We start from the raw sequence: 15270 nt of genomic DNA on the forward strand, positions 1-15270 counted from the left end.
TACAGACACACACACACACACACCCTCTCAGAGGCTGTTTGACCTTTCAGATGACCCCTGGACAGTGTCCACTGTCAGTCATGTCTTGGCTGTTGCAGTGTGGCTTTGGACACAGCAAGATCGTGAAAGTGTTCAGCTCTTCCTCTTCTTTTGCAGCTAAATAATCGGATCTTTACATCAGGTTCAACAAAAGAAAGACAACTGCACAGAGGAGTTTTCTTTGTTTGATCCAGTGATGCAGATACTCTGTGGTCGTTGCTGAGAGGAATTAATCATGCTTGTACTTGAAAATAGATTGAAGGATTACAAGGCTGTCCGTTTGGGAAAAATGTCTTAAAATGCATGAAACATTGTTGAAAACCCTGAAAATAAAAAAATCCAATCACTTTAAAACTATATCCTAAATAAACTATGATTATTCAGTGGTTCCCAACCTGAATGGGGTTCAAACCCGCTAAAACGTCCTAAGGGGTCACAAGATGATTAAACCAAAATGAGAGAAAACACATTTACTTCATAAAATTAAGGTATTTTTTTAAATACTAGGTAACTAGGGCCTCCTAAAATCCTTCAAATGAAACAATCTGAGAAGAAACACTTTTTGGTTCAACTGCTCTAAACTTGTATCCACACTAATGACACACCTGCGACAAGGGGGAGCAGGTAGAGACTTTTTGTTTTAAGGCGTCATAAGGAAGAAGGTTGGGAACCACTGCTTTAGCACGCGCCACAAAACTCTGTAGAGATCATTTATTCATCAGAAAAAAAACAGCTGATTCCTTAAAAGTCCTCTTGTTTTTAAAAGTCAACATTATGACAGGAACTTAACACAAGGATAGTTTTCACTCAGGGTGGGCAGTGGCATTGGGACAAATCATATATTTCACAAGCCCATAGCACCATCTGATGTCTAACCCTGGAACAGCAGGAGAAGAGCTCGACACTGATGATGCATTTTGATGTCTAGTGTTTTGAATGTTTGTATGAGTGGAAATAGAAACACAAAGTTCAACACAAAAACATATGTTTCTGCTTTTATTAATTATACACATAAACCACACACCATCTGTGCATTTGTTGCAGCACAAGAGAAACAGGAACCCTGACTGCTTGGCCCCTGACTGTGTCAGATGTAGGATTTGTGGTAATGAAGAGAACCTCCCTTTACTGAGAATACACTGGAGTGCAAAAAATACAGCATGAATCAATAACGTGGTCGTCATAGTGAAAGATATATTGAAAAGTCATAACATGCAGAAATGAAAAAATGAAAACAGGATGTCAGCTCACAGAAATCAGTGCTGAGAATGTAAACCTACATTTTCAGATGCTACAATCATTTCTATGCACTGGGAACGATTTCCAAACATTGTGAATGCCTATAAAGTCGATAGGTCAGTGGAGGTCACATCAGTCACATCTTAAAGCTTATTGATGGATTTCATCCACTGATCAACACTGATACCACATCTGTGTTTAGATTTCAGTCAGCAGATTGATCTTTATTATAAATGATACATTATTAATATAGTTACACATGTTTATTAATCGTATTAATTAATCACCAAAAGTAATACAAAAACAAAATAAACACCCCTCCTCCTAAAAAACAGCTGAGACAACAAGGAACAGAAAAAATAGTAAACATATTTTTTTAATGGAATCCCGAGTACAAAAAATTTATTTTACATTTATTGTTTTCTAAAGACAAAGAAGCACAAAGCTTTTCTTCAAATTTTGAAAGAGACTGTAGAAACTGATTCACAACGAAGAAGATAAAGGGAAATATATTTACATATGTTCAGCTCTGCCAAAGATACAATACAGCGTTTATCTGATATATACATATGCATGCATGCACCTGCAGACAAAACCAGGTACTGTAAGTCTATGTTCACCATCCGGAGGTGACTCTGGAAACTGCACAGGACAAGCTGCACTATCTGCACTCCAACTAATGAAAGACGACTGTTTAATATTTTAAATGGTAATCATAATCACTGAGCAAATATAAATCAAGCCAAATTGATCAATTATATAATATACGTAAGGCAACAATGTAATGCCATAACTATAGTTGAAACTGATGTGATTTGCTGTATTCCAGCAATATGACTATTTATCTTGTCCCTTTTCATGTGTTATGTTGCCATGTTCTAACAACAAAGTATTTTTTAACAAAATGCCATGACTGTTTTTGCAAAATGAGAATTGTTAACGGGTACAGTTGCATTATGAGAAAAAACATATTTCAAACATATTCCTGGTTTCAACAGAGTAGATTATCATGAATCTTTTTGACAATCTTCGTCAAGAGGTTCTTTGTTGGACTGAACGATGCCACGATCTCTTCAATCTGTTTGATCCTGCAAATCCAATAAAAAATATTATTCTTAGTTGTTTGGTTCTTTCTGGCCCTTAAAGAAACTGTGTAATATAGCCTTCATATGATTATCAGCAAAGCCTTTATGCTAGCACAACACTTTGCTTTATGTAAGTGTTAAATTTGCATGTACCTCCACCTGGATGTCAAGAGTAAAAGTTTCCTTATTTTAAAGGTCCTAAATTTTTCAATTAATAAAATTCATACTTACTCAGAGCTTCCGATCACGTTCTTAAAGCTCTCTACTTGAAGGACGCAGAGGTGGTTGATCAAACTGACAGAGAGGACCACCTCAAACTTGGAAAATTTCTTGAGACTACTGAAGACAATGTGCACTCTGGAGGAAGAAAACAGGATATACAACGATTGTGATAATTTGAAAATTAATTAATCAATTTAAGCCCAGATATAAATTGTTCCTGATGTGATGTTGAGTAAATGTTTAAAGTTATTAATGCCCATAAGTACCACTGCCTGGAGCAGGGTTCGGTAGTACAGTACCAATCTGGTGACAGATTTGAGGCCATTTTGTTGGTTTTGGACTTCAAATTTGTCAAAATGGGGAAATAAGGTATCGAGATGCTTTAAATTAAAATGTGCCTGATGATATTATCACAGTTTCATATCCTGATCCTCAAAAAATGTTGGTAAATTTTAAACTTTAAAGGTAAATTCAGCTTTAAAATGTGCTTAATATTGCACAGAGGTAAGGAATCTTTCAAAAGTCTTACTGAGTGTCGACACAGCTGATGTTCAGGATGTCGAGCCTTAAACCTCCCCACATTTTCAGCAGACGCAGCTCCTCTCCCAGCAGACGACAGCGACTCACCACCAGGCCAACGTCATGGAGCAGCTGCATACACCAGGAGACAAAAGTCATCAGAGGAAAGATCTGTCTGACTCAACTAAGCATATAAGAAAAAAAAAAAAAAAAAAAAAAAAAAAAAAAGTACAATATCTGTTCTTGGACTACAAATTAACAGAACTTTAATCAAACTGGCCATAAATTAAAAATAACAACATCCAACCCTGGATCTTTGTTGTTTCTCCATTTGCGCATACCTTTGGCACATGTTTACTTGTTGGATACTTCTCCACCCATGAGGTTTCACTCTCAATGTACTGAGAGAGTAGTTTGTGAACGAGGCGGGCATGGGGCTGCGACTTCTCATCTAGTTGGAAAACAAAAATTACAAATTACCAGTTACAGCTATGTCCTCCATACTTAAAATGCCAATGGAAAGATTGGAAGACTTAAGTAATATGAATAGGACATGGAAGGCAGTCAGATAGCATAGAGACCCATAACATATATATATACAGTATATATGTATATATATGTAGATATTGTTTTTTTCTCACCATCAAGTTGGAGTTTGAAGGTGATGTGAGATATCTTCCTCTCTGACTGATTATCAGCACCTGTTCCTTCAATAAAAACACAAATAGTTTGGGTGGTAAACACTAGTTTTAATGACAAATTGTTTCCTGACATAAAAGATGAGGTTCTAAGTTTACACAAAAGCAACAAGTATATTTTCTTTCTTTTTTGCCTGTACAAATGGATGAACATCTTAATTCAAAATGTTAAACTACAGTAAAATAGTATTAACTACTATTAATTAGACTATATAATGATATTTAAAAAATCTCACCTTTGTATTTTTCATACGCCAACTGCAGATGCATGGTGTCATGGAGAAAAGTGTAGACTATGCAGTTGTCCTTCTTCTCTCCAGACCTCCATTCATTCACCCTGAGGTAAGACACATACAAAAAGGTATTAACTTGAATATATTTGTGTACAAACACTGAAAATAAAGCCCATAAAGAGCATTGAGTGAAATAAGCTCAGGGGCTCATTAATAAAGAGTTGAGGAGAGCAACAGAAAACACAGAGATGAAAATAGTAAAATGAAAGGGGGATTTTCTTAATGTGTGTACTTTAAAGAACAGACAAGGGTCAGCATCAACAGCTCTTTGCAAATGAGCTCCGACATATTTCGAGAGCAAGGCCTAAGCCTAAACATGTGAAAACCAATTAAACCTACATATGCAGCACGGTGACATGGCTCTTGAAGTTCCTCGTTTCAGCTTCCAGCCTCTTGATTTTATTTAAATCCTGCTGCTTCTGCAACTCCAGTTCAGACATTTGTCTGTGGCAGGAACAATGAGAAGAATAAGAAACAGTCTACATTTCTGTCAGACATTACATGAAAAAGATCCTTAACAATATTCTCAACTAACCTTTCATTATCGGCCAAAACTTCAGTGACTTTCTTAATTTCTGTAAAAAAACAAAACAAAACAGTGACCAGTTCAAGCTTGTGAAAAATATCAAAACAATAATAAAAGTTAAGATGATTAACCCAAGTTACCTTCCTGACGTGATTTCAGACTTGGTTTATCTTCAAAGCCTTTTTCTTCAACTGCAGCAAGTTCTAAAGCAAGGAAAAATAGAAAGGTGGTAAAGCTAAATTACATTTATAAAAACTGCAGAGATATGGAAGCATCAGAAACTGGACAGCCATGGCTCATTTCCCCACAGTAGCTATACCTGTTTCTAATTCACAAATACAGTCATCCAGACTTTTTATCATTTCATCTGCTTTCTCAATTGTTCCTCTCAACTTCTGTTGCTCCTCCTGAAAAGATGAAAAGGACAATTACCTTCCACGTTTAAAACAATGTCAAATGTTAGTAATTGAGTATTTCTGTGTGACGACTCTTACCAGATTAGCCTGCACAAGATTCGAGTACAGGTCCTCCTTCATTTCATGTGACTGAGCTTTGCTCGTCTTTCTGAAGAAGTTATTTCTCTCTTTTAGTTTTACACCGAAGGATTTGAGCTGTGGATTCAGACAGATGGATATTTATGGGGAATCAGAAAAAGAAATATTTGTGGTCATCATGGTAACAATCAAGAAAACAAATTGCAGTTATAAATAAACTTAACCATCCATTAATACCCCTTTCTCTGAAGAATCTCTCATCTCTTCCCACAAAGGTCTGTTAACAATCTTCAGGGGTTTGTCTAGGTCCCGCATTCGCACCTTAAACCTGTGGACATAAACAGGCCTGATTTAGAGTTTCAGTTGTAATATCTGAGTTTCCAGAGATAAGTTTATAAGTTTGATTCTGTGATTTCTGGCACACTGTTAAAAGATGATGTTCCGCGTTACAAAGCTGTGAACAAAGAATTCCTTTGTGAATTATGACAATCCGCTGGTAAGAGTTTTCTGAAGGGCATTCACTCCAATTTGACAAATAGTTTAAATCTTTATACAATCTGAAGCGTACATACCCCTCCACCTTTTCTGTGAGGTTCAGGACATTTGTCTCGTACACCATCTGTTTAGGACGGCTAATATGCCTGTCTTTCAGTAAATCCATTGGTGAGCGATCTGTGTCTGACAAAATCTGCCAAAACAAAACAAATGGTCACATCACTGCATTTGGCTGTTTCTTTTTTTTTAATCTTGAAAAATTAATAAAGATGAACCTACTCTGCCAGGAAGGATACTTTGCCGAGGATTATGGATGACGAAGTCTATGTTAAAGAGTTTAAAGAACTCTAACACAGTAATGGTGCCATCATCCAGTTTCTGTAATCAAAACATAGAAGACAGTTAAATAACTTTCATTAAGGAGTTAAGATTTCACTGATACTTTTGTAAAATATGCCAGCAAAATACCTTTTGCTCATCACTTGCATAGTCTTCAAGCTGGGATTCAAACAGGCTTTGTTTCAAAGCTGAGAAATAAGGAAATATATTTCACAAACACAGTAAAAATAATTGTATCAAAGGAAGCATAATTAAGTTGAAAAAACATGGGATAAGGATAAGGAACTTCATCCCATCTATTTGAAACCATAATAAGAACTTACTGGACTCAAATGCAGCTTCACATCTGATGCTGGTTGTGTGACTGCTGCTGGAGCCATCAGTAGTGTGTGTAGTCATATTCGGAGCTGTGCTAATGTTCCCATCACCCTCCACAAAATGAGACTGTAATTCCTTGCAAAACAAATAAACATACAAACAAAAAACAATTGGAAAATGCAAAAACACAAAAGAAGAATATCTTCAAAAAAAAAAAAAAGAAATTGTAATGTAATATAGTGCAAATTCTCTGTGTAAAAGCAAAACTTTAAGTACTAGCTTGCCATTGAGGAGAGGTGACTGTTATTTGACTTACCATTTCAACGTCAGTGGATGCTTTCATTCTCTTCTCATCCTCCATATTATTGTCATCTTTTGGCAAAGGCCTCTTCTTTCCATTGACAGCAAAAATAAGGTCCTTTTCAAAAACATCTTCCTCTAAAAGCTCATCGATGTTGAATTCCTGGGAATGACTCACTTTTTCACTGACTTTCTGGGGACTCCTTGGGTCCAGCGTTTCAGACATATCTTCATAACTTCCAAGCTCTTCATCGTAAATATCACTCACATCGTTGTTAGAATCACTCATTTGATTAGTAACATTGACAGTTATTGTCTTTGTACGGTCTCCCACAGAATTCACCTTCTTTGGATCATCAGGTTTGCTTCTTTGGGGGAGTTTCGGCTTAAAGCCTCCCATTGAGAGTCTTGACATAAGTTGTTTAGTCTTCAAGTTGAAAGGAGTAGTAGTAGTTGAGGCTTCTTCTTGTGTAAGACACTGAGCTTGTGTATTATCTTGACTATTTACCAAACCCATTTCAGGTTCAGGCTCCTGTACAGGCAGGGGTTGCGGTGCCGTTTCGTCTTTTGAGTTTTTGTCCAAGTCGTGGTCCAACTGAGCCAAAGGTGCTGTGCAGCTTTCCATGGCCATAGTATCAGGAGCTGTATTTATCATGTGGCTCAAACGCCTTACTTTTGACAGGACATCAGCTAAACTCATTCGTCTAGACTTCCGTGAATATAACATATCAGCATCTTGGTCAATAGCACTGGGAGAACTTTCAATCTTCTGTGATAAAGAAGTGTTATTTCTTGGTCCGGGTTCTTTCCAGGTCGCAATTTCACTCAAGTCAGTGGAATCTGGACAGTTTGCAATTACCACACCATTAGGGATAGATGAACCCAGTGCTTCATTGCTCTGCTGTGACGTTGCCTCGGTTTCCTTCAAATGATCAGAATTGGGGCAGGATTCTTCTGTTGAAGAAAGACATTGAGGGAGTTTACCTGTGCAGGTTTGTCCCAAAATGTGGCCTGTTTGAGCTTCAGTCATATCCATGCTTACATTGTTTTCTGAACAGTCTGTCATGGGTTTATATTGTGGCTTCTCCATGGGAGCTGGAACAAAACCTGGAGCTACATTTTCTGCATCCAAAAAAGGCTTCTGCACTTGAAGGTAGCCATTTGTACTGGCACCTTCTACAGGGGATGGCGCAGCCAGAGTAACTGCTTTGGTGATCACAGGATTAGTCCATGGGCCACTCATCTTAGACAGGGAGTTTTGAAGTCCTGGATCCAGGCTGTGTACTGACGAGGATCTGCTTCTTTCTCTCTTCCTCACAGTTAAAGGCAAATCTGCGTTTCCATTGGTGGATATGATGTTTGATTCTTGGCATGGAAGAACTGAATCTGAAACTGAATTGCTGGCAATATTTACAGTGAGGCATTGGGTCATATCCATAGCTCCATCATTTGAATTGAACCTTGCTGTTTTCTCACAAGTAGGTAAAAAGTCCACATTTTGCTGTGACTGTCGTCCCAAATGACTTTCTATGTTAACAGTGCAACCTCGTCTCACATCCATAGCTGCGTCATTTGCACTGAACGTCGCCATTTTCTCACCACAAGTAGGTAAAAAGTCCAAATTTTGGTGTGACTTTGGTCCTGCATTACTTGCAATGTTTACAGTGTGACTTTTTGTGACATCCATAGCTGCATCACTCGCAGTGAACCTCACCGTTTTCTCTCCACATGTAGGTACAGGGTCGACATTTTGGTGTGATGGCAGTCCAGAGACAGAGGAAATGTTTACAGTGTGACTTCGCGTCACATCCATAGCTGCATCACTTGAAGTGAACCTCACTGTTTTCTCTCCAGAAGTAGGTAAAAAGTCCATATTTTGGTTTGACTGGAGTCCCAGATGACTTGTAATGTTTACAGTGTGACTTCGCGTCACATCCATAGCTGCATCATTTGCAGTGAACCTCACAGTTTTATCTCCACAAATAGGCAGACGATCAACATTTTGGTGTGATGGCACTTCAATCTCCGAGGCAATGTTTACAGTGTGACTTCGTGTCACATCCATACAGGCATTATCTGCAGTGAACCTCACTGTCTTCTCTCCACATGTAGGTAAGAAGTTCAAGTTTGGGTCGGGCTGTGGTTCGAAATGAGCGGCAATGTTGACCGTGTGACTTTGTGTCACATCCATAGCTGCACCATCTGCAGAGAACCTCACTGTTTTCTCTCTGCAGTCGTCTTCAGCATCAAAGTTGACCTGAGGGAGAAAGTCATGAGAGAAAAATGAATGTGCTTTTCATGGAATTCTGAGTTAGCATCATTTAGATAGACAGATGGATAGATGGAGATAGATAGATACTTTATTCATCCTCTAGGGGAAATTAATGTGTCCATTAGTTCATTACTCCAGCGCCACTATCCATTACAAAACAAACAAAAACAAAACGCAAACAAAATTAAAAAAAGTCTGCGATGCCATTCTGAAAGAAATAATACATGCAATCCTTTCAACATACCACTAAAGAGAATACAGCGAATACAATTATTAAGAATTAAAGCTGGTTTAACCGATTTTAACTCGATATAGAACAAGCTGAAAACACAACACACATATTATCATCTTATAAAATTGTTAGGGTGAATGTGTTGGATAATTATATATATACACATTCAATAAATACATAAACATCAGAATTCATTTGGAGTCATGTTTCTCTGCCCTTGATGAATAAATACTCTCCAGCAACTATCAGAAAGTTAAAGCTCACCTGATGTCTTTGCATCTTTGTCTTTAAAGAAGTCTTCAAAGAGTTCTCCATACCTAAATGTGGACATGACATTTTTAATCAAACTTAATTGAGACACCATGGAAGTGTCTAATGGTTGATTTATTACAACCTCTGTTCAATTGCTTTATTCTATATACCAGGAAAACACTACATAAAATATAACATCATCCATAAACACATTCAATTTTTACTTTTAAAGCCATAACCATAACTCACATTCTCAAAGAAACTATTTGTTCTTTAGTTCAAATGTTACATTTTGATTTGTGGTGTTATTATTATGACTGTCCAAAAAGTCTAATTTTGGCTCAGTTATAATTAAACAAAACAATTTGAAAGGTTTGTTGTTCCCATACCTTTAAAATTAGATGATCCGGGTACTTCACTGCTCTGCAGTTGTGAAGTCATCTCTGTTTTCCTCAAGTTACCACTTTGGGAGTACATGTCTTGTGAGGGAAAAAGATACTGAAGAGGATCATCTGTATCTGCGATTCCTAAAATTTTGCCTGTTTGAGCCTCAGTAATATCCATGCTTACATCACCTTCAGGACAGATTGGAGCCCCATCTGATGAGTCTCTAATGTTAGAGGATGATGCAGCTTTAGGTGGACCATATTTCTCACTTTCTTGTGTCTCCACAGGGCAAACTGAATCTGACACTAAGTTACTGTCTATATTTACAGTGAGGCACTCAGTCATATCCATAGCTGCATCATTTGAATTGAATCTCACAGTTTTCTCTCTGCAAGGTGAAAAGCCCAGATTTTGGAGTGACTGCAGTTTGAAATCAGTGATGTTGACTGTGTGACTTTGTGTCACATCCATACAGGCATCATCTGCAGAAAACCTCACTGTTTTCTCTCTGTAGTCATCTTCAGTGTCCAACTTGTCCTGGTGGTGAAGAAAAAGAATATCAATTTAAGTAATTTAAAACATTAATGTTTATGCATTCCTTTTAAAGCATTTTTGTTTATTTCAAAGGCAAATAACAAATGTGTCAGGATATGTGAACCAATATTGTATAACAAGTAGAAACCAAATACAGCTATAAGAATTTAACTTTGTTTGAAAGCATTCAGTGCAAGTAAGCTGTATAATAATTTATTCTGCAAAAAAAACATGCATAATTTAAGTAAGTGAATAGTTAAGCCCACCTGATGTCTTTGCACCTTTGGTTTTAAAGATGGCTTCAATGAGGTTTCCATACCTAACGTGGATATAGAGAATTAAATAACCAAATTCCCCCATTTGGGAAATTAATACAATAGAAATTATGGCACTTTATGAAGTTGTTCTTTGTCCTAAACTAAAATCTGTACATCATAATTTACATTACCAACATAACAGTCATGTTTTGTTCAAGTGGTCTGTGGTCTGATTTTGGTTACTTACTCAAAATAAACCAGAGGTTTTATGGTTTCCATACCTGTACGGTTAGATGATCCAAGTGCTTCACTGCTCTTCTGTGCTGAAGTCATGTTTGCTTTCTTCAGACTTTCACTGTGGGGGTACATGTCTTGTGTGGGTAAAAGAAACTGAAAAGGATCATCTGAACCAGTGATTCCTATAATGTGGCCTGTTTGAGCTTCAGTCAGATCCATGCTCATGTCATTTTCAGAACAGACTGCACCTCCAACAGATGTTTCTCCAGAGCTGTGGCTTGTATTTAGTAACCGATTATCTTTACCTACATCAGCCCTCTGCGTTTTAGGCATGGACAGGGAGCTGTTTGTGTTAGTGTCTTTAGAGGATGCTGCAGTAGATGGTACCATTCTTTCAATCACAGGATTAACAGTGGGGCCACTTGGTTTAGAGAGACTTGCAAGGAAGTTATTAAATCCGGTATCCAAACCACCTGCTGACATTTGCTGAAGAGCTAATGGACCATGGGCAATGTTAACAGTGTGACTCTGAGTCATGTCCATAAACTCATCATCCGCAGTGAACATCATTGTTTTCTCTCTGCATTCATTTTTTGCATCAAAGTTGACCTGAAGAAGAAAAGGCACTTTGTTACCACATATTCACAAAAAAAATTTGCTTTCAACTGTAATCTTTAATGGGCATTGAAACAGAACATTTTGAAAACTGTACTGATGCATGTGAAGTGCAACTCATATATACAGTACATGAGCTGATTCTCCAAAAACTGAGCATATAATTTTATGTTGTACTTTTCATATGGTCATTAGTTTCAGTTGATGTCAATAAAGTATGAAGGATAATTTTCAGACAACGAAGTAAAATAATTAAAAATCTCACCTTGTGTCTTGGATGAGAAACATGTAGAGAAGGATTCTTCAAGGATGTCATATCTGAATATGAAAATTCAAATATAACAGAATTAGATATATAGATATTTTATGGACAAAACAATTAATCAAAGAATAACAAATAATCTGGAGAATAATCAATAAATAAAATTGAAAAGTTCATGTTAAAAAAATCACAAATGAGATATGATTGTAATATAAGATATATGAGAATTATGCTCAAGGCATTTCAAATTATGCACAAGGCATTTCAAATGATCACATAATCAGTTCTATTCCACACATAGAGAATGAAACATTATAGGACATTATGAAATTATACGAGCATCTAAGAAAAATTTAATTTGAAATTCTGGTTTTATGATGCTAAGTATCAAGACAAGGCAGTATGTACAGTAGTACTGAAAGAATTAGCCCAATAATCAGTTTAATTGATAGAAACTTCAGTACCTTTGGGGTCAGAATATCCCAGGGTTTTACTGCTCTGTAGCTGTTTGGTCTTCATCATCTCCGTCGTTTGTGATACTCTTTTTTTAGAGTGGGCATACATGTCTTCTGTGGGGAAAAGACACTGAAAAGGATCGTCATCATCTGTGACTCCCAGAATGCGGCCAGTTTGAGCTTCGGTCATATCCATGCTAACATTAACTTCTGGACAGAGTACACTGCCATCAGATGATTCCCCAGTCCTCATGGAAGCATTTTGTGACTTCTTCCTCATAGCTGAAACTGAAGGTGGAACCTGATTCTCTTTGTCCACAACAGCCTTTTGTGTTTTAATATTGGCAAGGGAGTTGTTTGTCTCAACGGTGGCACTCGGTTTAGATAGACTTGCAAGGAAGTTTTCAAATCCTGGATCCAAACCAGGCACTGATGAGGATAAGTCCATGTTTCTGCCAGTCGGTAGTGATACGGACACATTTGTCATGTTGAAAGTCCGACTAAGGGTCATATCCATGGATGCATCACCTGCAGTGAACATCACTGTTTTTTCTCCACCAGTTGGTAAAGCGTCATAGTTTTGGAGGGAAATGTCTGCAATAGTTGCATCACTAGCAATGTTTATAGTGTGACTGTGGGTCATGTCCATGAATGCTTCATCTGTAGAAAACATCACTGTTTTCTCCACAAGGTTTTCCTCAGTATCAAAGCTGACCTGGTGAAGTTAAGTTACTTTATGTCAGTCAATATTCATTGAGCATTATAATACTATAAGAAATATAATTATAACAAAGCAGTTTAACCATGTACTGGTACTGTAACAGTGGTAAGAAATACAACATTGATAAAACAACAAAGCATCATTGAGGAGTGACTTTAAGCTCACCTTATCCTGTTGTTGAGAAGCATGTAGAGGGGCATTTAAAAGGGTTGCCATTCCTAAATTTGGAGACTTGAATTCAGTAATAGCAAGGAACAGATTATCTAAGCATTTAGTAATAACTGTTTTTTTAAGTAAAACAAAAAAAAACATTGATATCCTTACCCATGATCTGTTGAGTCCCATCTTCCACCACCTGGACCCTTGATATAATATAATATAAATTGATGTTGTTAGGACAAATTTTAAATTATCATCTGAAATACAGCTGAATATAGCTTGAAAGGATCAAGTCACCTTACCTATTCTGTGTGGTTGCTGCCGCTGCTATGAAATAACAGGGCAAATATTAAAAAGGTGCTTTAATAAATATGGGAAATATGTGTTTATAAATATTACTACATTACATACTTGCTGTCATTATCTCTTGTAAAGGACTTCGGGCAGGAGAGGCATTTTTCACATCCCTGTAAAGTTAAAGTATTGATTGGGATGAAATATCAGTGTATTTGTATATGAAGAATGAAATGACTTTGGTTCAACTAGTGTCTCACTTTGAAAACAGAAGAACATCGTTGGCAGGGGCAAAACTGACTCTTCTTGAATTCCTTTTTTCCACAGGTCTGGCACATTCCACCTTAATTAAAGTAAAGACAATATAAAAAAGTTTAATATGCATACTTAAAAAAATTATACTGTAATTATCAGGTAGAATTCACAAATCAAGTAATCCATTTACCACATTTTCCTGTTGCTCTGGGTCAGGGAATCTGGCTGATTTCCGTGGGGCTTTTAAAATCTGGAAAACAAAAAAACAAAACATAAATAAAATAATTATTATAATATTAATAATAATTGTAAATGATATGGACCTAATAAAAAGAATAAATATATGTATATTTTTTGTTATTTATAATTATTTATAGCACTGACCGAGGAAATGCGCCGTTTGGAGAATCCACTGCTTTCACTGTAACGCAAAACATGAACCACTGTAAGCTCTGGTGTGCATGCATGTTAAGTGAATCCAGCGATACCACAAGACACATGTTAATGCCATGGCCTTCTGGTAATGTATAGACAGCTTTCTTTCAATAACATAATTTTTACTCACTCATTCTTTGCAGACTCCTGGGACTCCATCTTCAACTGTAAAAGTATGGATACAAGGTTTTATTCCTGTAAATCCCAGCTTCAGCAGCATATAATTGAAATTAAGTTAATGAGACATGGCCTTTTCAGTGGCATACAGTAGCTACTGTGCTTAGGTTTTAGGCGCTTTAGGCACAGATGTTTAGTCTTATCCTTCAAAGAATAGCATCAGGGAAGCATCTGATCAGTACCAAAGCTAAAGGATGCAGCAAATGCTGATTTCATTTTTTTGCTTTTGTTTACTGCACTTTTTAAGTTTATTGATATATTAAACACTCATGACCTTATTTTTGAAAGCATACTCACGTTACTTTTAGTGCCTAAAGCTTTTGCACAGTTCTGTATATGCAACATTTGCCTGAACTTTTATTGGCGTACTGCAAGAATAACCTTTTCTTGGGCACCAAATAAATAATCAGCTTGGTGGGTGAGTTCGTTGACAAAGACTGTTTTTCAGAAACAGGTTTTGTTAGTGCAAAAAAGAACATTTCCTCCACGGTATGATAATACAGGTGTCTGTCATTCAGTCTTGATAATAAGTTAATTGTGCCTCAATGATATCAGGAAAACGTGGAAGTTCGCAAACATTAGTTATATGCTTTTTGTTAAGACGTTAGGTGGATATGGATTTCCCCCATGTCAACAAACGGTAACTATACCACCGCAAAACACTTTCTTAAAATCGTTAATGAGTTTAAATTGGTCTTCATTTAGCATAGAAAACAAACTAAACATTATTGACCTCGCTGGCAGGAATATAACACTGACTTAAAGTGCGCATATTTAGTCAACGCTAACGTTCGTATTAGCTTGCCATTCGAAATATGAATAAGAAAACAACGGAAAACCATAGAATAATTACAGGACATACCTTGAAGTTGTTACGAGCTAATCCCTCGAGTTTTACAAGGGATACGGCTTTGTTATTAGTTGTTAATTAATTTAAAATACTTTTCATGTCGCTTATTTTTAGCTGGGTCGGTATGCAAACCTGCTCACTGGGGCTAACGTCAACGAGCGTTAATGCTAACGTCTAGAGTTTTGAATTTAGCCGCCTCCACGCATGCGCAGTGCATTCTGACTCTTCGCTTGTAACTGTTTAAATTTGGCCTCTGCAGCAAAGTAATCTCGACAAAAGAAAGCGTACAAAATTATAAATGACGTTTTT

At 36.9% G+C, this 15270-nt stretch overlaps 1 protein-coding gene across 3 annotated transcripts; it reads right to left on the minus strand.

Moving 5' to 3' along the window:
• Positions 1–1022: 1022 nt before the first annotated feature.
• Positions 1023–15105, minus strand: knl1 (kinetochore scaffold 1). Of its 3 annotated transcripts, none has more exons than XM_023415149.2 (32): positions 14974–15105; positions 14065–14099; positions 13884–13920; positions 13690–13749; positions 13505–13587; positions 13362–13417; positions 13253–13277; positions 13116–13153; positions 12957–13009; positions 12080–12785; positions 11619–11671; positions 10783–11347; positions 10511–10563; positions 9713–10247; positions 9336–9388; positions 6584–8824; positions 6273–6402; positions 6079–6137; positions 5890–5988; positions 5688–5803; positions 5353–5443; positions 5116–5232; positions 4941–5028; positions 4762–4824; positions 4631–4670; positions 4435–4539; positions 4039–4139; positions 3746–3805; positions 3446–3555; positions 3115–3236; positions 2595–2720; positions 1023–2366 (listed from the first exon to the last, which is right to left on the minus strand). In XM_023415149.2, the coding sequence occupies exons 2-32, from the start codon at positions 14091–14093 to the stop codon at positions 2270–2272; spliced, it is 6111 nt and encodes a 2036-aa protein (XP_023270917.1). In that variant the 5' UTR covers positions 14094–14099; positions 14974–15105; the 3' UTR covers positions 1023–2269. The 3 variants fall into 3 exon arrangements, with proteins under 3 accessions (XP_023270917.1, XP_023270915.1, XP_087032385.1); XM_023415147.2 differs by having other exon boundaries at positions 3746–3811; XM_087176259.1 differs by lacking the exons at positions 9336–9388; positions 9713–10247 and having other exon boundaries at positions 3746–3811.
• Between the last annotated feature and the right edge of the window lie 165 nt (positions 15106–15270).

The sequence above is a fragment of the Seriola lalandi genome, unplaced genomic scaffold (assembly GCF_002814215.2).
Source record: "Seriola lalandi dorsalis isolate HSWRI2012SDOR001 ecotype SW California unplaced genomic scaffold, Sedor1 jcf7180002054544, whole genome shotgun sequence".
Taxonomy (NCBI): Eukaryota; Metazoa; Chordata; class Actinopteri; order Carangiformes; family Carangidae; genus Seriola; species Seriola lalandi.

Coding starts and splice junctions, on each gene's coding strand:
- knl1 (XM_023415147.2), bottom strand. CDS start 14,093: ATGGAGTCCCAGGAGTCTGCAAAGAATGA. Junction 12,786..12,956: donor CTTCTCAACAACAGGATAAG/GTGAGCTTAAAG, acceptor TAACTTCACCAG/GTCAGCTTTGATACTGAGGA. Junction 4,140..4,434: donor CATGTCACCGTGCTGCATAT/GTAGGTTTAATT, acceptor GTCTTACCTCAG/GGTGAATGAATGGAGGTCTG.